The following is a 23,904-nucleotide window of genomic DNA, read 5'->3' on the forward strand; positions in this document are numbered from 1 at the left end:
ACCCCAGACGCTTCACATGCCTTGATTCAATCCACTGATAGCATGTCAACCCCGGTATAGCACATCGCTCCAATTCACTCTATTCCTTGCCCTCCTTTCACCCTCCTGCATGTTCAGGCCCCGATCACACAAAATCTTTTTCACTCCATCTTTCCACCTCCAATTTGGTCTCCCTCTTCTCCTCGTTCCCTCCACCTCCGACACATATATCCTCTTGGTCAATCTTTCCTCACTCATTCTCTCCATGTGCCCAAACCACTTCAAAACACCCTCTTCTGCTCTCTCAACCACGCTCTTTTTATTTCCAAACATCTCTCTTACCCTTACGTTACTCACTCGATCAAACCACCTCACACCACACATTGTCCTCAAACATCTCATTTCCAGCACATCCATCCTCCTGCGCACAACTCTATCCATAGCCCACGCCTCGCAACCATACAACATTGTTGGAACCACTATTCTTTCAAACATACCCATTTTTGCTTTCCGAGATAATGTTCTCGACTTCCACACATTCTTCAAGGCCCCCAGAATTTTCGCCCCCTCCCCCACCCTATGATCCACTTCCGCTTCCATGGTTCCATCCGCTGCCAGATCCACTCCCAGATATCTAAAACACTTCACTTCCTCCAGTTTTTCTCCATTCAAACTCACCTCCCAATTGACTTGACCCTCAACCCTACTGTACCTAATAACCTTGCTCTTATTCACATTTACTCTTAACTTTCTTCTTCCACACACTTTACCAAACTCAGTCACCAGCTTCTGCAGTTTCTCACATGAATCAGCCACCAGCGCTGTATCATCAGCGAACAACAACTGACTCACTTCCCAAGCTCTCTCATCCCCAACAGACTTCATACTTGCCCCTCTTTCCAAAACTCTTGCATTTACCTCCCTAACAACCCCATCCATAAACAAATTAAACAACCATGGAGACATCACACACCCCTGCCGCAAACCTACATTCACTGAGAACCAATCACTTTCCTCTCTTCCTACACGTACACATGCCTTACATCCTCGCTAAAAACTTTTCACTGCTTCTAACAACTTTCCTCCCACACCATATATTCTTAATACCTTCCACAGAGCATCTCTATCAACTCTATCATATGCCTTCTCCAGATCCATAAATGCTACATACAAATCCATTTGCTTTTCTAAGTATTTCTCACATACATTCTTCAAAGCAAACACCTGATCCACACATCCTCTACCACTTCTGAAACCACACTGCTCTTCCCCAATCTGATGCTCTGTACATGCCTTCACCCTCTCAATCAATACCCTCCCATATAATTTACCAGTAATACTCAACAAACTTATACCTCTGTAATTTGAGCACTCACTCTTATCCCCTTTGCCTTTGTACAATGGCACTATGCACGCATTCCGCCAATCCTCAGGCACCTCACCATGAGTCATACATACATTAAATAACCTAACCAACCAGTCAATAATACAGTCACCCCCTTTTTTAATAAATTCCACTGCAATACCACCCAAAACCCTGCTGCCTTGCCGGCTTTCGTCTTCCGCAAATAATAATAATAAATAATAATAATAATAAAAATAATAATAATAATAATAATAATAATAATAATAAATAATAATAATAACTGGAAAGAGGGGCAAGTATGAAGTCTGTTGGGGATGAGAGAGCTTGGGAAGTGAGTCAGTTGTTGTTTGCTGATGATACAGCGCTGGTGGCTGATTCATGTGAAAACTGCAGAAGCTGGTGACTGAGTTTGGTAAAGTGTGTGGAAGAAGAAAGTTAAGAGTAAATGTGAATAAGAGAAAGGTTATTAGGTACAGTAGGGTTGAGGGTCAAGTCAATTGGGAGGTGAGTTTGAATGGAGAAAAACTGGAGGAAGTGAAGTGTTTTAGATATCTGGGAGTGGATCTGGCAGCGGATGGAACCATGGATGCGGAAGTGGATCATAGGGTGGGGGAGGGGGCGAAAATTCTGGGGGCCTTGAAGAATGTGTGGAAGTCGAGAACATTATCTCGGAAAGCAAAAATGGGTATGTTTGAAGGAATAGTGGTTCCAACAATGTTGTATGGTTGCGAGGCGGGGCTATGGATAGAGTTGTGCGCAGGAGGATGGATGTGCTGGAAATGAGATGTTTGAGGACAATGTGTGGTGTGAGGTGGTTTGATCGAGTGAGTAACGTAAGGGTAAGAGAGATGTGTGGAAATAAAAAGAGCGTGGTTGAGAGAGCAGAAGAGGGTGTTTTGAAGTGGTTTGGGCACATGGAGAGAATGAGTGAGGAAAGATTGACCAAGAGGATATATGTGTCGGAGGTGGAGGGAACGAGGAGAAGAGGGAGACCAAATTGGAGGTGGAAAGATGGAGTGAAAAAGATTTTGTGTGATCGGGGCCTGAACATGCAGGAGGGTGAAAGGAGGGCAAGGAATAGAGTGAATTGGAGCGATGTGGTATACCGGGGTTGATGTGCTGTCAGTGGATTGAATCAGGCATGTGAAGCGTCTGGGGTAAACCATGGAAAGCTGTGTAGTATGTATATTTGCGTGTGTGGACGTATGTATATACAGGTGTATGGGGGGGGTTGGGCCATTTCTTTCGTCTGTTTCCTTGCGCTACCTCGCAAACGCGGGAGACAGCGACAAAGTATAATAAAAAAAAATAAAAAAACAATAATAATAATAATAATAATAATGATAATAATAATAATAATGGATTGAATCAGGTCATGTGAAGCCGGCAATGCAGCAGGTTTGGATGGAATTGCAGTGGAATTTATTAAAAAAAAAAAGGGGGTGACTGTATTGTTGACTGGTTGGAAAGGGTTTATTTAATGTGTGTATGATTCATGGTGAGGTGCCTGAGGATTGGCGGAATGCGTGCATAGTGCCATTGTACAAAGGCAAAGGGGATAAGAGTGAGTGCTCAAATTACAGAGCATCAGATTGGGGAAGAGCAGTGTGGTTTCAGAAGTGGTAGAGGATGTGTGGATCAGGTGTTTGCTTTGAAGAATGTATGTGAGAAATACTTAGAAAAGCAAATGGATTTGTATGTAGCATTTATGGATCTGGAGAAGGCATATGATAGAGTTGATAGAGATGCTCTGTGGAAGGTATTAAGAATATATGGTGTGGGAGGCAAGTTGTTAGAAGCAGTGAAAAGTTTTATCGAGGATGTAAGGCATGTGTACGTGTAGGAAGAGAGGAAAGTGATTGGTTCTCAGTGAATGTACGTTTGTGGCAGGGGTGTGTGATGTCTCCATGGTTGTTTAATTTGTTTATGGATGGGGTTGTTAGGGAGGAAAATGCAAGAGTTTTGGAAAGAGGGGCAAGTATGAAGTCTGTTGGGGATGAGAGAGCTTGGGAAGTGAGTCAGTTGTTGTTCGCTGATGATACAGCGCTGGTGGCTGATTCATGAGAAACTGCAGAAGCTGGTGACTGAGTTTGGTAAAGTGTGTGAAAGAAGAAAGTTAAGAGTAAATGTGAATAAGAGAAAGGTTATTAGGTACAGTAGGGTTGAGGGTTGAGTCAATTGGGAAGTAAGTTTGAATGGAGAAAAACTGGAGGAAGTAAAGTGTTTTAGATATCTGGGAGTGGATCTGGCAGTGGATGAAACCATGGAAGTGGAAGTGAATCATAGGGTGGGGGAGGGGGCGAAAATCCTGGGAGCATTGAAGAATGTGTGGAAGTCGAGAACATTATCTCGGAAAGCAAAAATGGGTATGTTTGAAGGAATAGTGGTTCCAACAATGTTGTATGGTTGCGAGGCGTGGGCTATGGATAAAGTTGTGCGCAGGAGGGTGGATGTACTGGAAATGAGATTTTTGAGGACAATATGTGGTGTGAGGTGGTTTGATCGATTAAGTAATGTAAGGGTAAGAGAGATGTGTGGAAATAGAAAGAGCATGGTTGAGAGAGCAGAAGAGGGTGTTTTGAAATAGTTTGGGCACATGGAGAGAATGAGTGAGGAAAGATTGACAAGGAAGATATATGTGTCGGAGGTGGAGGGAACGAGGAGAAGTGGGAGACCAAATTGGAGGTGGAAAGATGGAGTGAAAAAGATTTTGCGTGATCGGGGCCTGAACATGCACGAGGGTGAAAGGCGGGCAAGGAATAGAGTGAATTGGATCGATGTGGTATACCGGGGTTGATGTGCTGTCAGTGGATTGAATCAGGGCATGTGAAGCGTCTGGGGCAATCCATGGAAAGTTCTGTGGGGCCTGATGTGGAAAGGGAGCTGTGGTTTCGGGCATTATTGCATGACAGCTAGAGACTGAGTGTGAGCGAATGGGGCCTTTGTTGTCTTTTCCTAGTGCTACCTCGCACACATGAGGGGGGAGGGGGATGGTATTCCATGTGTGGCAAGGTGGCGATGGGAATGAATAAAGGCAGACAGTGTGAATTGTGTGTATGTGTACATATGTATGTGTCTGTGTGTGTGTATATATATGTGTACATTGAGATGTATGGGTATGCGTATTTGCGTGTGTGGACGTGTATGTATATACATGTGTACGGGGGTGGGTTGGGCCATTTCTTTCGTCTGTTTCCTTGCACTACCTCGCAAACGTGGGAGACAGCGACAAAGCAAAATAATATAATATAATATAATAATAATAATATATGTTTTTCCTTCAAACTACTCGCCATTTCCCGCATTAGCGAGGTAGCATTAAGAACAGAGGACTGGGCCTTGAGGGAATACCCTCACCTGGCCCAATTCTCTGTTCCTTCTTTTGGAAAAAAAAAAAAAAAAAAAAAAAAAAAAATGTACATAGCATATATATGTACAGAGCATCAAATTGGGGAAGAGCATTCACTGGGAACCAATCACTCTCCTCTCTTCCAATTTGTATACATGACTTAAATTCCTGGTAAAAACTTTTCACTGCTTCTAGCAACATAGAAAACTACTTTCACTTCTACTGATACCATAAATATCATATAAATAATACTGAATTTTTCCACACCATTAGGAATAAAACATGGTATCATAATGTAAACTCTACTTTGCCATATCATAAACTTACATTTTTTTTATTATTATACTTTGTCGCTGTCTCCCGCGTTTGCGAGGTAGCGCAAGGAAACAGACAAAAGAAATGGCCCAACCCCCCCCCCATACACATGTATATACATACGTCCACACACGCAAAATATACATACCTACACAGCTTTCCATGGTTTACCCCAGACGCTTCACATGCCTTGATTCAATCCACTGATAGCATGTCAACCCCGGTATAGCACATCGCTCCAATTCACTCTATTCCTTGCCCTCCTTTCACCCTCCTGCATGTTCAGGCCCCGATCACACAAAATCTTTTTCACTCCATCTTTCCACCTCCAATTTGGTCTCCCTCTTCTCCTCGTTCCCTCCACCTCCGACACATATATCCTCTTGGTCAATCTTTCCTCACTCATTCTCTCCATGTGCCCAAACCACTTCAAAACACCCTCTTCTGCTCTCTCAACCACGCTCTTTTTATTTCCAAACATCTCTCTTACCCTTACGTTACTCACTCGATCAAACCACCTCACACCACACATTGTCCTCAAACATCTCATTTCCAGCACATCCATCCTCCTGCGCACAACTCTATCCATAGCCCACGCCTCGCAACCATACAACATTGTTGGAACCACTATTCTTTCAAACATACCCATTTTTGCTTTCCGAGATAATGTTCTCGACTTCCACACATTCTTCAAGGCCCCCAGAATTTTCGCCCCCTCCCCCACCCTATGATCCACTTCCGCTTCCATGGTTCCATCCGCTGCCAGATCCACTCCCAGATATCTAAAACACTTCACTTCCTCCAGTTTTTCTCCATTCAAACTCACCTCCCAATTGACTTGACCCTCAACCCTACTGTACCTAATAACCTTGCTCTTATTCACATTTACTCTTAACTTTCTTCTTCCACACACTTTACCAAACTCAGTCACCAGCTTCTGCAGTTTCTCACATGAATCAGCCACCAGCGCTGTATCATCAGCGAACAACAACTGACTCACTTCCCAAGCTCTCTCATCCCCAACAGACTTCATACTTGCCCCTCTTTCCAAAACTCTTGCATTTACCTCCCTAACAACCCCATCCATAAACAAATTAAACAACCATGGAGACATCACACACCCCTGCCGCAAACCTACATTCACTGAGAACCAATCACTTTCCTCTCTTCCTACACGTACACATGCCTTACATCCTCGCTAAAAACTTTTCACTGCTTCTAACAACTTTCCTCCCACACCATATATTCTTAATACCTTCCACAGAGCATCTCTATCAACTCTATCATATGCCTTCTCCAGATCCATAAATGCTACATACAAATCCATTTGCTTTTCTAAGTATTTCTCACATACATTCTTCAAAGCAAACACCTGATCCACACATCCTCTACCACTTCTGAAACCACACTGCTCTTCCCCAATCTGATGCTCTGTACATGCCTTCACCCTCTCAATCAATACCCTCCCATATAATTTACCAGTAATACTCAACAAACTTATACCTCTGTAATTTGAGCACTCACTCTTATCCCCTTTGCCTTTGTACAATGGCACTATGCACGCATTCCGCCAATCCTCAGGCACCTCACCATGAGTCATGCATACATTAAATAACCTTACCAACCAGTCAACAATACAGTCACCCCCTTTTTTAATAAATTCCACTGCAATACCATCCAAACCTGCTGCCTTGTCGGCTTTCATCTTCTGCAAAGCTTTCACTACCTCTTCTCTGTTTACCAAATCATTTTCCCTAACCCTCTCACTTTGCACACCACCTCGACCAAAACACCCTATATCTGCCACTCTATCATCAAACACATTCAACAAACCTTCAAAATACTCACTCCATCTCCTTCTCACATCACCACTACTTGTTATCACCTCCCCATTTGCGCCCTTCACTGAAGTTCCCATTTGCTCCCTTGTCTTACGCACTTTATTTACCTCCTTCCAGAACATCTTTTTATTCTCCCTAAAATTTAATGATACTCTCTCACCCCAACTCTCATTTGCCCTTTTTTTCACCTCTTGCACCTTTCTCTTGACCTCCTGTCTCTTTCTTTTATACATCTCCCACTCAATTGCATTTTTTTCCTGCAAAAATCGTCCAAATGCCTCTCTCTTCTCTTTCACTAATACTCTTACTTCTTCATCCCACCACTCACTACCCTTTCTAATCAACCCACCTCCCACTCTTCTCATGCCACAAGCATCTTTTGCGCAATCCATCACTGATTCCCTAAATACATCCCATTCCTCCCCCACTCCCCTTACTTCCATTGTTCTCACCTTTTTCCATTCTGTACTCAGTCTCTCCTGGTACTTCCTCACACAGGTCTCCTTCCCAAGCTCACTTACTCTCACCACCCTCTTCACCCCAACATTCACTCTTCTTTTCTGAAAACCCATACAAATCTTCACCTTAGCCTCCACAAGATAATGATCAGACATCCCTCCAGTTGCACCTCTCAGCACATTAACATCCAAAAGTCTCTCTTTCGCACGCCTGTCAATTAACACGTAATCCAATAACGCTCTCTGGCCATCTCTCCTACTTACATAAGTATACTTATGTATATCTCGCTTTTTAAACCAGGTATTCCCAATCATCAGTCCTTTTTCAGCACATAAATCTACAAGCTCTTCACCATTTTCATTTACAACACTGAACACCCCATGTATACCAATTATTCCCTCAACTCCCTAAACTTACATACAAATGAAAAATCAATCAATGTACAATAAAAAAACCAAGAGAAATTAAAAATCTATATAATATTCATATGCTGTGCACCTCCATCTTGTCTCTGCATTAATCATCAAAGGATGCAGACCCCTGGGAAGGGACTAATCTATTTTTTTCTTATATATCAAACACTATGTGCTTTACATCTGACAAAGACTGATAGGTTCAAATTTCCCTCACAATTCTAATGAATCTAATAAATTTCTTTTCGTGGTCTGTGCTCCATGAACTTTGTTTTAACCCTTGCTAGTTTCATTACCATTCAGCCCGATATGTAATCTCATCCACAAGCAGAGATTCTCCCACAATCACACTTGTTCCTTAATTTTCAATAATTTGGATTAACAACACAGCATATCAAAAAGCCCCTTTCTATCACCAGTGTTCATTCTTTATTCTTAATATGTACATCTTCATATAAAAAACCTTTGTTTTCCATTTTCTATATTTTGGTTACACACTTTCCCAACTTCTGCCTGTTTCTCTTTTCATGTTAGTAATTTCAGTATGGAAATAATTAGCTTTGTTACTTATTCAGACAATTTGTAAATAAAAATAAACTAGCCGTTGCGCCATCCCACAATGGTTAGAAAATGTACATGATAAATCAAATTGAATGGAATTATCACCTTACCTATGAGCTTGTAATTATGTGGGAGTGATTTCAACTGGACTTAAATAAACAACATCTGCACAGCAAAATGCTAATTAAGGTTTACCAGTATGTGTGACCTCCTCTTTTAATCGGAGAATGTGTGGTATTGAACGTCTTGCTCTAGTAGATACTTCAGTGTCTGCAACTTTCTTCAATGGACCATGCTCCTGACAATCACCTTCATGACTCTTCTGACAATCCTCACACCCTATAAATGAAATACCAAGTTGATGTACCTCATGTTCTGAGATGACTTGATAAGGCAAAAGTTATAACTCACAATTATTTTCCCTTTAAGACAACTAAGACAACTGTCAGACAACAATGCTTTTCAGCACAGAACAGTGTGCAATCATTTATTATTAATTGTATGCAAGATTCTCAGCAACATTTTTACCTAGAGCAATGTAATTTACAAAAACATAAATACACGAACACATTCAGAATGTAATGCAGTATGGGAAAATTCTAAAAGTGTGAAACTGGGTAAAATGCTCTATAATATGTACTATGTACTCTATAGAGTTCATAATCAGGTTAGCATTCCCTCACAACACAATGCACTGTAACTTACAAAAATATATGTGCACTATACGAGCCCTGGGGATTAGGGAAAAAATAATGTATTCCCAGGGTGTCGTAGAAGGTTACTAAGAAGGGTAGAAGCAGATGGGAACCCTCCCCATCTTGTATTTTCAACTTCTGTAAGTTGAAACAAAAGGTGCAATGTAATGACAACTTATACTACTCTACTGTTCAGGCTGGGATGTCTGATTCTCTCTGGATGTAACTAAGATGATATGAAGGCAGAGCTAGGTAGTTTGTTTGAAGAAAGGACCTTGGTGTAGAGAGAGAGAGAGAGAGAGAGAGAGAGAGAGAGAGAGAGAGAGAGAGAGAGAGAGAGAGAGAGAGAGAGAGAGAGAGAGAGAAAGAGAAAGAGAGAGAGAAAGAGAGAGAGAAAGAGAGAGAGAGAGAGAGAGAGAGAGAGAGAGAGAGAGAGAGAGAGAGAGAGAGAGAGAGAGAGAGAGAGAGAGAGAGAGAGAGAGAGAAGAGAGAGAATGGCTTGGGAATGTTTTACAGGTTGATGTGAGGAAGGGGTAGCACTTCTACTGAAGGAGTTGTGGGAATGTGTGAGTAAACTGCATTCAGTGATGTAAATGGAAAGGGTGAAAAGTTTGTGAAGTTGCATAATGAAAAACAAAGTGATCAGAAATACCTGGATAAAAAAAGGGAACATACATGGAGTAGACAAGATGGTAAGCAGCCATCATTAGGTTATTTACTAATTGATAAGCATGTAAAAAAGAAACTCTTGGATGTGCCAAAGAGGCAGCTGGTGGGATATCTGATCACTACCTGGAGGAGGAAAGAGTGAAGATTTACAAAGGTTTTCAGAAAAGAGGAAATAATGTAGGTGAGAAGACACTAGGAGTAAGTAAGTACCTTGGAAATGAAGACACTAGGAGTAAGTAAGTGAACTTGGAAAAGAGACGTGCAAAGAAATACCAAAAAGGACTGTGTGTAGAATGGACAAAAAGTGGGAGCAAAGAAAGGGAAGGGAATGGGTGAAAAATGGGAGGTACTTAAGGAAGTAGTGCTGGCATGTGACAGAGGTGTGTGGCATACTAAACGTGGGAAGTGGACAGGTAAGACAGAATAGAGTGGTAGAATGATGAAGAGAAGAGGGAGGTGTATGGGACTTACTTACAGGGAAGAAGTGTGCGAGACTGGGAGATGTACAAAAGAAAGTAGCAGGTCAAGAGGAAGATGCAAGGGCTGAAAAAGAGAGCAAATGAGAGCTAGAGTGAGTGAGTATAAGCAAATCTCAGAGAGAATAAGAATATAGTTTGGAAAGAGGTTAAAAGAATGGAAAAATATGAAACAATTGGGAACATCAGTTAAGAGGCAAATGGGGAAGTGATAACAGGTTGTGGTGAGGTTAGAAAGAGATAGGGCGAGTATTTTTTAAGGACTGTTGAATGTGTTTGATGATAGGGTGGCAGATGTAGGGTGTCTGGGTCAGAAAGGTATGAAAAGGGAGAGTAAAGGCAATTGGTTTAGTGAAAAGAGAAGAGGTGGTGAAAGCCTAATCTTAGAGGAAATGTGGCAAGGTAGATGGAGTGGGTGGTATTGCACTTATATTTCTAATGAGAACAAGTGTTGTTTACTAGCTATTTAAGATTTTCAATGTAAGTATGAAACATGGTGAGGTGCCTGAGGATTGGCAGAATGTATGGTCAGTGCCACTGAGTAAAGGCAAGGAAAGCAAAGGTGAATGTTCAAATTATTGAGGTATGAGTATGATGAGTGTACCTGGAAAGTCATATGGAAGAGTGGTGACTGAGAGAGAGGTGAAATGCACAAAGAATCAGACTAGGGAGGAATAATAAGGTTTCACGAGTGGTATACGATATGTGGAACAGGTGTTTGTTTTAAAGAATGTATGGGAAATACTCAAGAGAAATTAAAGAATCTGCATTTGTGTATCTGGAAACAGCATGTGCCAGAGCTGGTAGAGATGCTTTGTGGAGGGAAAGCTACTAAAAGCTGTGAGGAGTTGTTAATAAGACAGTACAGCATATGCATGATTACACTGTGAGGAGGATAAGAGGTTCTATGTGAAGGTGAGTCAGCAGCAAGGGTGTATAAAGATCACCATGGCTGTTTAATCTGTTTATGGATGTGGTGGTGAGGAAGGGAAAGTGGAGCAGGTATGAAGTTTGTAAGTGGTAGTGGTGGTGGTGGTGGTGAGGGTGAGGTGGGGGGTGGGGTGTTAGGAGGTAAGTCAGTTGTTGTTTGTTGATGATGGTGCTGGTGGCAGATTTGAGTAAGAAACCACAGAAGTTAGTGCCTGAGTTTGGGGGAATGTGTGAAAGAAGTTGAAAGTAAATGTGAATAAAAGCAAGGTTACTAGGTCTAGTAAAGCAATGAGACAGGTTAGTTGTGGTGTGAGTGCAAACGGAAAAAGACATGAGGAAATGAAGTGTTTTTGATATCGAGCAATAGACATGGCAACAAATGAAACCATGGTAGCACAGGTGAGTTACAGAGTGGGGGAGGGGGTGCAGGTCCTGGGGAGCAATGAGGCATGTGATGAAAGAAAGGTTACTATCTGGGAGGACAAAGGTGGATATGTCTGAAGATAAGGTAGTCTAAACAGTATTGTATAGATGCGAGCCAGGAACACAGAATTGGATCAGCATATTAGAAATGAAATGTTGAAAGACAATGCATCATATGAAGAGGGTTGATTGACTAAGTATTGACATGGAAAGAGAAAGGTGTGGTAATGAGAAGAGTACGGCTGAGAAAGATAGAGAGGGTGTTCTGAATTTTTTTGAAATATAGAGTGAATAAGTGAGGCGTGAATAAGAAGGGAAGACCAAATCAGAGATGGAATGATGGAGATAATTAAGTTTTGAGTCTTCAAGGCTTGAACATGCAGGAGTGAGAAAGGTGTGCATGGGACAGAGTGAAACGGAGCAATGTGGTATACAGGGGCTGTCACTGGACTGAACCAGTTCACATGAACAGCCAAAGGTATCCACAGAAAGGTATGTGGGGCCTGGTTGTGGAGAGGGGGCTATAGTTTTAGTACGTTACACACGACAGATAGAATGGATGTGAGCAAATGAGACCTTTTCTTCATCAGTTCCCAATACTACCTCACTAACATGAGAAACAGTAAAAAGTATGAAAGACAGACAAAAATCCACGACATACTGTCTTACAACCAAGAGGTGATGTTTAAGATTTTTACAATAAATTTAACAGTAATAGTAATGAACAACATTACAGCACTGTGGCTAAAGCATACACTACCTCAAGTTGTTTCAGCAACATATAAATGAGGGGAACACAAGGATCATACTATTCAAAAATTTTGAAATAAGCTGCAGTAAAAGACGTATAACCCATCATAATTGAAAAAAGTATTACACCATAAGAGTACCAAGCATTTGAGAAGAACATAAATATTTTTCTTTTTCATTTACTTCCTTTATATGTCAAATACTCTGGTCACAGATATAAGTCAATTAAAAGTCCAGCCTTAACTGCAATATGAAGAAGGGTGAACAGGACAGAGAAGTAAGGAGGAAGTTGTAAACATACCTGTCTCTCAAAAAAGGGCAGGTAATACCCATAGCTGTTTTAAAAGACACTGGTATAAGGAGTTCCAAACCTTTGCAGAATACTAACGGAAACTGCAATTCAGTCTTGTGGTACCAACAACCACACAGTACTCATGTGATGCTGTAGCATGCTATGTATAACTTGGTCTTAAAGGTAGGCACACACAGGAAACAAATTCTCAGGAGCAAACACCAGAGAAATGTCTAATGACACAGGAATGAGAACCACAACTGCAACACAGGGCAACTGGATCAAGTTTTGTGGTCAAGCTCGGTAAGTTAACAAATGGGACTACCCTGGACTCAACTCTGTCTAGTAAGTATGTAGAGCTAAATCCTCCACAAAAGTGACAGCAGTAATCCAAACATGAACAAATCAACCCTATGTATAACTGAATCAACCATTCAGCTGAATTTATAGCATGTGAAGAGGACAACCAGTTTCTTACAAACAAATTTGACCATATGTTTCCTGTGCAATTTCCATGATAAATTAGATGCTAATGATGACAAAAATGTTCACTGCATTCAATAATGGATTTTAGAGCCATAAACAGAGATGGGAAAGTTGTTACCTAGAGTAACAAAGATACAGGGACCAAACAAACCCAAGATCCAAGAGATGGTCTGGCCTTAACACTGCTGAAAAAAATGAGGTACCCTTAACAGCAGCAGAAGTGAAGGACAGCAGAGCAAAGGCTGTCTCCCCACCCCTCAATCTCTCTGACAATATGCCATCCAGGAAACAGGTAAGAAAAATACCTTGCAGAACTAATATGTCTGAAGGAAATCTTTACAGGAAAAGTCATAAATTAGAGAATACATGAATATGTCAAGCATCCCATCATCAAAGACATTCATCCCTTCTCTTCTTTTATAATGCAATAATAAGGATAAATTTTGAGCTCCACGCTCGTAACTTACCACTACTGTATTGTAATAACATAATGTGGCAGGATTGTACTGTAATTCCTTCTTGTTCCCTTAAAGCAAGCTATATAGATTAATAAATTTTGAGACCAAGGTGAGATCATCACCAGAGAAGGAAGCCCTACAGTATAATGCCTGATTAAAAGAATTATTCAATACCAGAGAGCAAAAAGTGATGATCAAGTCTAATTTTGAACTCATTGTTTGCTCTGAACATGTTTTGGGGAGCTTATTCAATGTATCGATAAAGTCAATGGTATCAAAATATACTAATACTGTGAGTTCTAAATTTTAGTTCATTCCCACTCATTGGTAGTACATTGAGTACCTAAAGAAATTTTCCATATCAACATAACTGAAACCTTCAATTATTTTGAAACATTCTATTAACTTACTTTGAATCCTCCCCTTGCTTAGAGAAAACAAATTCAAATCTTGTTACATAAGGAAGAAATCAATTTTGTTGCTCTTCGCTAATTCAAGAAAATCCTTGCATAGATGGTAGCCCAGAACAGCACTACACAGATATTGCAAGTAGGGTCTAACTAGATTTAAGTGGTGGCAATACTACATTCTTGCTTTTTTATGTAAAGTTCTTATCATTAAATCCTAACATCCTATTTGTCTTCTTGACTGCCCCATTATACTGCTAGGAGAACTTTAAGTTGTTGAACACAGTGATCCCTAGATCCACCACACATAGGATGTCATTTATTTTGTGGCCCATCAATATACAAACTTTTTTTCTATTTGCAACAGCTGACATTTTTTAATATTACATGGAATTTGCCATTTTCTAGACTATTCAGCTATTTCATCTAGATCCTCCTGTAATCTTAGCCTAACTTCTTCAGTTAATACGACATCACCAATCTTTATGGCATCTACAAATTTAGACACTAAGTTATTCAGCCCTACATAATGTCATTAATATAAATGATGAAAACTATAGGGCCCATGAAGAACAACCACAGTGATGATTCACAATACATTATTACGACCCTATTTCCAACTATGTAACCAAGCATCTATCCATTTCTCTCTACAACCAGTTATCCTTAAGGCCTTGACTTTATGCATTAAGTCATCATGGGAAACTTTGTTGAAAGCTATTTGAAAATCCAGAAATTTAATTATTGCTATAAACCTTGGGTAACAAAAGAACTAAAATATAGTTTAAATGATAAGAAAGTAAGACTGTCATCTGGGAATAGGAATGTAATAAAGAATGCAAAACACAACTCAACATTAAGACTAAACATGCTAAATTACTGTATAAAAATGGGGTTGAGACTTGAGTATGTGAAAGAGCTTAATCTTTTTAATGCCAGGTTTGATGATAAGGATGTTTCAAAGGAATGTTCTGATGTCTTCTTTCATACTATTCGCCATTTCCCGCATTAGCGAGGTAGCGTTAAGATCAGAGGACTGAGCCTTTGAGGGAATATCCTCATCTGGCCCCCTTCTCTGTTCCTTCTTTTGGAAAAAAAAAAAAAACAAGAGGGGAGGATTTCCAGCCCCCCGCTCCCTTCCCTTTTAGTCACCTTCTACGACATGCAGGGAATACGTGGGAAGTATTCTTTCTCCCCTATCCCCAGGGATAGGGGATGTCTTATCTATCATAAATAATGTAAATGACCCGCCAATTGTAATTTCTTAAGATGATGTACTGCTATCTTTAAAAAAGGTGAAAACTGGTAAGGAAAGTGGTCCTGATGAAATTCATGTGCCAAAATACTGAAATCTTGATGTGTACAATTGCATAAGCCATTACATGTTCTATTTCAAGCCTTACTTAACCAATGTAAAGTTCCTACTTTATGGAAAACATCAGACATTATATTTGTACCTAAGATTCCATCACCTATTGTTAAGAATGACCTAAGACTGTGGCTCTCACATCAGTTGTGATGAAATGCTTTGATGTCATTATTAAAAATTATGTAAATATGATGAAATGTTTGGAAGTCAATGTTAAAAACTATGTAAATATGTAGATTTCATCAGACACTATGCAGTTTGCATACTGTAAAGGGAAGGAGCTGGAAATGCAACCATAATGTTATTACATCAAATGACACATCTTAGACATGCCTAACACTTACGCAAGAGTTTTATTCATTGATTTCCATAGTGCATTCAACACAACTTATATAAAAGAAATCACATTCTTTGAAGATAAATACAAACCTCATTTCTTGGATTTTTTTTTTTTTTTTTTTGCTTTGTCGCTGTCTCCCACGTTTGCGAGGTAGTGCAAGGAAACAGACGAAAGAAATGGCCCAACCCACCCCCATACACATGTATATACATATGTCCACACACGCAAATATACATACCTACACAGCTTTCCATGGTTTACCCCAGACGCTTCACATGCCCTGATTCAATCCACTGACAGCGCGTCAACCCCGGTATACCACATCGATCCAATTCACTCTATTCCTTGCCCTCCTTTCACCCTCCTGCATGTTCAGGCCCCGATCACACAAAATCTTTTTCACTCCATCTTTCCACCTCCAATTTGGTCTCCCACTTCTCCTCGTTCCCTCCACCTCCGACACATATATCCTCTTGGTCAATCTTTCCTCACTCACTCTCTCCATGTGCCCAAACCACCTCAAAACACCCTCTTCTGCTCTCTCAACCACGCTCTTTTTATTTCCACACATCTCTCTTACCCTTACGTTACTTACTCGATCAAACCACCTCACTCCACACATTGTCCTCAAACATCTCATTTCCAGTACATCCATCCTCCTGCGCACAACTCTATCCATAGCCCACGCCTCGCAACCATACAACACTGTTGGAACCACTATTCCTTCAAACATACCCATTTTTGCTTTCTGAGATAATGTTCTCGACTTCCACACATTCTTCAAGGCTCCCAGAATTTTCGCCCCCTCCCCCACCCTATGATTCACTTCCACTTCCATGGTTCCATCCGCTGCCAGATCCACTCCCAGATATCTAAAACACTTTACTTCCTCCAGTTTTTCTCCATTCAAACTTACCTCCCAATTGACTTGACCCTCAACCCTACTGTACCTAATAACCTTGCTCTTATTCACATTCACTCTTAACTTTCTTCTTTCACACACTTTACCAAACTCAGTCACCAGCTTCTGCAGTTTCTCACATCTCTTGGATATATATATATATATATATATATATATATATATATATATATATATATATATATATATATATATATATTTTTTTTTTTTTTGTCGCTGTCTCCTGCGTTTGCGAGGTAGCGCAAGGAAACAGACGAAAGAAATGGCCCAACCCACCCCCATACACATGTATAAACATACGTCCACACATGCAAATATACATACCTACACAGCTTTCCATGGTTTACCCCAGACGCTTCACATGCCTTGATTCAATCCACTGACAGCACGTTAACCCCGGTATACCACATCGCTCCAATTCACTCTATTCCTTGCCCTCCTTTCACCCTCATGCATGTTCAGGCCACGATCACACAAAATCTTTTTCACTCCATCTTTCCACCTTTCCATCTTTCCATCTTTTGCTTTGTCGCTGTCTCCCGCGTTTGCGAGGTAAATATATATATATATATATATCCCTGGGGATAGGGGAGAAAGAATACTTCCCACGTATTCCCTGCGTGTCGTAGAAGGCGACTAAAAGGGGAGGGAGCGGGTGGCTGGAAATCCTCCCCTTTCTTGTTTTTTTTAATTTTCCAAAAGAAGGAACAGAGAAGGGGGTCAGGTGAGGATATTCTCTCTAAGGCCCAGTTCTCTGTTCTTAATGCTACCTCGCTAACGCGGGAAATGGCAAATAGTATGAAAAAAAAAAAAAAAAAAAAAAAAAAAAAAAAAATATATATATATATATATATATATATATATATATATATATATATATATATATATATATATATATATATATATATGAAGTCTGTTGGGGATGAGAGAGCTTGGGAAGTGAGTCAGTTGTTGTTCGCTGATGATACAGCGCTGGTGGCTGATTCATGTGAGAAACTGCAGAAGCTGGTGACTGAGTTTGGTAAAGTGTGTGGAAGAATAAAGTTGAGAGTAAATGTGAATAAGAGCAAGGTTATTAGGTACAGTAGGGGTGAGGGTCAAGTCAATTGGGAGGTGAGTTTGAATGGAGAAAAACTGGAGGAAGTGAAGTGTTTTAGATATCTGGGAGTGGATCTGTCAGCGGATGGAACCATGGAAGCGGAAGTGGATCATAGGGTGGGGGAGGGGGCGAAAATTTTGGGAGCCTTGAAAAATGTGTGGAAGTCGAGAACATTATCTCGGAAAGCAAAAATGGGTATGTTTGAGGGAATAGTGGTTCCAACAATGTTGTATGGTTGCGAGGCGTGGGCTATGGATAGAGATGTGCGCAGGAGGATGGATGTGCTGGAAATGAGATGTTTGAGGACAATGTGTGGTGTGAGGTGGTTTGATCGAGTAAGTAACGTAAGGGTAAGAGAGATGTGTGGAAATAAAAAGAGCGTGGTTGAAAGAGCAGAAGAGGGTGTTTTGAAATGGTTTGGGCACATGGAGAGAATGAGTGAGGAGAGATTGACCAAGAGGATATATGTGTCGGAGGTGGAGGGAACGAGGAGAAGAGGGAGACCAAATTGGAGGTGGAAAGATGGAGTGAAAAAGATTTTGTGTGATCGGGGCCTGAACATGCAGGAGGGTGAAAGGAGGGCAAGGAATAGAGTGAATTGGAGTCATGTGGTATACAGGGGTTGACGTGCTGTCAGTGGATTGAATCAAGGCATGTGAAGCGTCTGGGGTAAACCTTGGAAAGCTGTGTAGGTATGTATATTTGCGTGTGTGGACGTGTGTATGTACATGTGTATGGGGGGGGGGTTGGGCCATTTCTTTCGTCTGTTTCCTTGCGCTACCTCGCAAACGCGGGAGACAGCGACAAAGTATAAAAAAAAAAAAAAAAAAATATATATATATATATATATATATATATATATATATATATATATATATATATATGTGATGTCTCCATGGTTGCTTAATTTGTTTATGGATGGGGTTGTTAGGGAGGTGAATGCAAGAGTTTTGGAAAGAGGGGCAAGGATGAAGTCTGTTGGGGATGAGAGAGCTTGGGAAGTGAGTCAGTTGTTGTTCGCTGATGATACAGCGCTGGTGGCTGATTCATGTGAGAAACTGCAGAAGCTGGTGACTGAGTTTGGTAAAGTGTGTGAAAGAAGAAAGTTAAGAGTAAATGTGAATAAGAGCAAGGTTATTAGGTACAGTAGGGTTGAGGGTCAAGTCAATTGGGAGGTGAGTTTGAATGGAGAAAAACTGGAGGAAGTGAAGTGTTTTAGATACCTGGGAGTGGATCTGGCAGCGGATGGAAACATGGAAGCGGAATTGGATCATAGGGTGGGGGAGGGGGCGAAAATTCTGGGAGCCTTGAAGAATGTGTGGAAGTCGAGAACATTATCTCGGAAAGCAAAAATGGGTATGTTTGAAGGAATAGTGGTTCCAACAATGTTGTATGGTTGCGAGGCGTGGACTATGGATAGAGTTGTGCGCAGGAGGATGGATGTGCTGGAAATGAGATGTTTGAGGACAATGTGTGGTGTGAGGTGGTTTGATCAAGTAAGTAACGTAAGGGTAAGAGAGATGTGTGGAAATAAAAAGAGCGTGGTTGAGAGAGCAGAAGAGTGTGTTTTGAAATGGTTTGGTCACATGGAGAGAATGAGTGAGGAAAGATTGACCAAGAGGATATATGTGTCGGAGGTGGAGGGAACGAGGAGAAGAGGGAGACCAAATTGGAGGTGGAAAGATGGAGTGAAAAAGATTTTGTGTGACCGGGGCCTGAACATGCAGGAGGGTGAAAGGAGGGCAAGGAATAGAGTGAATTGGAGCGATGTGGTATACCGGGGTTGACGTGCTGTCAGTGGATTGAATCAAGGCATGTGAAGCGTCTGGGGTAAACCATGGAAAGCTGTGTAGGTATGTATATTTGCGTGTGTGGACGTATGTATATACATGTGTATGGGGGTGGGTTGGGCCATTTCTTTCGTCTGTTTCCTTGCGCTACCTCACAAACGTGGGAGACAGCGGAAAAAAAAAAAAAAAATATATATATATATATATATATATATATATATATATATATATATATATATATATATATATATATATATATATATATAGTAACATAAATAGACAACAATTTGTAAAATTTATAAGTTAAATCTCATACCATATTCACAAACACTGGTACTCCACAGGGATGAGCTTTATTGCCTTTATTATTTACTTTAAATACAAATGATTGCACAAGTAACTACAGAACTATTTTTGTTATCAAATATGCTGATGACAGAGCAATTATTGGAAAAATAAGGGATAAATATGAATGTGAATATCAGACTCACATTAATGACTTTGTTCAATGGTGTGATGAAAATTACTTGAATCTGAATGTCAAAATGACCAAAGAAATGGTGAATGACTTTCGCAAGAAGGAAAAGTACAATGAGCAACTAATTATTATCATAGGAGAGCAAGTAGATATTGCGCACAATTATAAATACTTGGGTTGGATTACTGATAGTAGTCTAAATGGTGATAACACTAAAAAGGTGTATGGAAAATGTATGCAAAGAATTCATGTTAAAGAAATTTGAAAAACATGAAGTTGAAAGGAATATTCTTTCTATGTTTTATAAGTAAGTCATAGAGTCAACACTTTGATTTTGTAAAGCATCATACTATAGATGTTTGAGTGTAAAAAAAAAAAAGAATAAACTCAGGAAAATTGTAAAAATAGCTGGTAAATTGGGTGCAAATGTACTTAATGTATTATATCTAAAATATGTTATAAATTCAACTATAAGAATTATGAGTGATTTTCACGATCCTCTGAATAATAACTGTGTTTTTTAAGATCAGGCAAAAATATTGTTTACCATTGCAAAAAACATGCAGACATAAGAGTTCATTTGTACCAGTAAATATTAAAATCTACAATCATGTAAACTCAGAAAGATAATTGTTCATTGTTTGTGACAGCATTGTTGTCTTTTAATATATATGAATACTTTTAGCTACTGCACTTTCACATTATTATTTTCTTTTACCTTCTGTATGAGACTGAATGAGTATCATAACATGGCTCTGGAACCACAGTTTTATTATGTATAATGTATCACAAATTGACTAAATAAAGTATGAGTTTTTATTATCATTATCATTCATTTATATTTGTTATACTTTGTCGCTGTCTCCCACGTTAACGAGGTAACGCAAGGAAACAGAAGAAAGAATGGCCCAACCCACCCACATACACATGTATATACATACATGTCCACATGCACATATACATACCTATACATCTCAACGTATACATATATATACACACACAGACATATACATCTATACACATGTACATAATTCATAGTCTGTCTTTAATCATTCCCATCATCACACCACCACACAACATAACAACCCCCTCCCCCCCACATGTGCGCGAGGTAGCGCTAGGAAAAGACAACAAAGGCCACATTCATTCACACTCAGTCTCTAGCTGTCATGTATAATGCACCGAAACCACAGCTCCCTTTCCACATCCAGGCCCCACAGAACTTTCCATGCTTTACCCCAGACGCTTCACATGGCCTGGTTCAATTCACTGACAGCACATCGACCCCGGTATACCACGTCGTTCCAATTCACTCTATTCCTTGCATGCCTTTCGCCCTCCTGCATGTTCAGGCCCAGATCACACAAAATCTTTTTCACTCCATCTTTCCACCTCCACACTTTGGTCTCCCACTTCTCGTTCCCTCCATCTCTGACACATATATCCTCTTGGTCAATCTTTCCTCACTCATTTTCTCCATGTGACCATTTCAAAACACCCTCTTCTGCTCTCTCAACCACACTCTTTTTATTACCACACATCTCTCTTACCCTTTCATTACTTACTCGATCAAACCACCTCACATCACATATTGTCCTCAAACATCTCATTTCCAACATACCCACCCTCCTCTGCATAACTCTATCTATAGCCCACGCCTCGCAACCATATAACATTGTTGGAACCACTATTCCTTCAAACATAGCCATTTTTGGTTTCCAAGATAATGTTCTCGACTTCCACACATTCTTCAACGCTCCCAGAACTTTCGCCCCCTCCCCCACCCTATGATTCACTTCTGTTTTCATGGTTCCATCCGCTGCCAAATCCACTCCCAGATATCTAAAACATTTCACTTCCTCCAGTTTTTCTCCATTCAAACTTACCTCCCAATTGACTTGTCCCTCAACCCTACTAAACCTAGTAACCTTGCTCTTATTCACATTTACTCTCAGCTTTCTTCTTCCACACACTTTACAAAACTCATTCACCAGCTTCTGCAGTTTCTCACATGAATCAGCCACCAGCGCTGTATCATCAACGAACAACTGACTCACTTCCCAAGCTCTCTCATCTTTCTAAAACTCTTGCATTCACCTCCCTAACAACCCCATCCATAAACAAATCAAACAACCATGGAGACATCACACATCCCTGCTGCAAACCTCCATTCACTTACAACCAATCACTTTCCCCTCTTCCTACACATACACATGCCTTACATCCTCGATAAAAACTTTTCACTGCTTCTAACAACTTACCTCCCACACCATATATTCTTAATACCTTCCACAGAGCATCTCTATCAACTCTATAATATGCCTTCTCCAGATCCAGAAATGCTACATACAAATCCATTTGCTTTTCTAAGTATTTCTCACATACATTCCTCCAAGCAAACACCTGATCCTCACATCCTCTACCACTTCTGAAACCATACTGCTCTTCCCTAATCTGATGCTCTGTACATGCCTTCACCCTCTCAATCAATACCCTCCCATATAATTTCCCAGGAATACTCAACAAACTTTTTTATCATTATTATTATTATTATTATTTTGCTTTGTCACTGTCTCCCACGTTTGCGAGGTAGCGCAAGGAAACAGACGAAAGAAATGGCCCAACCCACCCCCAGACACATGTATATACATACACGTCCACACACGCAAATATACAAACCTATACATCTCAATGTACACATATATATACACACACAGACACATACATATATACCCATGCACACAATTCACACTGTCTGCCTTTATTAATTCCCATCGCCACCTCGCCACACATGGAATACCATCCCCCTCCCCCCTCATGTGTGCGAGGCAGCGCTAGGAAAAGACAACAAAGGCCCTATTCGTTCACACTCAGTCTCTAGCTGTCATGCAATAATGCCCGAAACCACAGCTCCCTTTCCACATCCAGGCTCCACACAACTTTCCATGGTTTACCCCAGACGCTTCACATGCCCTGATTCAATCCACTGACAGCACGTCAACAAACTTATACCTCTGTAATTTGAGCACTCACTCTCATCCCCTTTGCCTTTGTACAATGGCACTATGCAAGCATTCCGCCAATCCTCAGGCACCTCACCATGAGTCATACATACATTAAATAACCTTACCAACCAGTCAACAATACAGTCACCCCCTTTTTTAATAAATTCCATTGCAATACCGTCCAAACCCGCTGCTTTGCCGGCTTTCATCTTCCGCAAAGCTTTTCCTACCTCTTCTCTGTTTACCAAATCATTCTCCCTAACCCTCTCACTTTGCACACCATCTCGACCAAAACATCCTATATCTGCTGCTCTATCATCAAACACATTCAACAAACCTTCAAAATACTCACTCCATCTCCTTCTCACATCAGCACTACTTGTTATCACCTCCCCATTAGCCCCCTTCACTGAAGTTCCCATTTGTTCCCTTGTCTTAAGCACTTTATTTACCACCTTCCAAAACATCTTTTTATTCTACCTAAAATTTAATGATACTCTCTCACCCCAACTCTCATTTGCCCTCTTTTTCACCTCTTGCACCTTTCTCTTGACCTCCTGTCTCTATCTTTTATCCATCTCCCAGTCACTTGCATTATTTCCCTGCAAAAATCATCCAAATGCCTCTCTCTTCTCTTTCACTAATAATCTTACTTCTTCATCCCACCACTCACTACACTGTCTAATCTGCCCACCTCCCACGCTTCTCATGCCACGAGCATCTTTTGCGCAAGCCATCACTGCTTCCATAAATACATCCCATTCCTCCCCTACTCCCCTTATGTCCTTTGTTCTCACCTTTTTCCATTCTGTACTCAGTCTCTCCTGGTACTTCCTCATACAAGTCTCCTTCCCAAGCTCACTTAGTCTCACCACTCTCTCCACGCCAACACTCTTCTTTTCTGAAAACTTCTACAAATCTTTACCTTAGCCTCCACAAGATAATGATCAGACATCCCTCCAGTGCCTTCACTATTCATGCTAAGCATTACTCATAAGACTATTGTTTAAGGTATGCTATAATTTCATTTCTAAT

The 23,904-nt window shown here is 40.5% G+C and overlaps 1 protein-coding gene across 10 annotated transcripts in view; it reads right to left on the bottom strand.

Moving 5' to 3' along the window:
• LOC139766865 (uncharacterized) overlaps positions 1-23,904 on the bottom strand; it is a 163,997-nt gene that overhangs the window by 82,208 nt on the left and 57,885 nt on the right. For all 10 annotated transcript variants that reach the window (XM_071695864.1, XM_071695865.1, XM_071695868.1 and 7 more), the window contains one exon: positions 8,479-8,622. Coding sequence is in view for 4 of the 10 variants with exons in the window: in XM_071695863.1 (XP_071551964.1) it covers positions 8,479-8,622 (144 nt within the window). In the remaining 6 variants the exon portion in view is untranslated. The remainder of the gene's footprint in view (positions 1-8,478; positions 8,623-23,904) is intronic.

This window comes from Panulirus ornatus, chromosome 58, assembly GCF_036320965.1.
Source record: "Panulirus ornatus isolate Po-2019 chromosome 58, ASM3632096v1, whole genome shotgun sequence".
Lineage (NCBI taxonomy): Eukaryota > Metazoa > Arthropoda > Malacostraca > Decapoda > Palinuridae > Panulirus > Panulirus ornatus.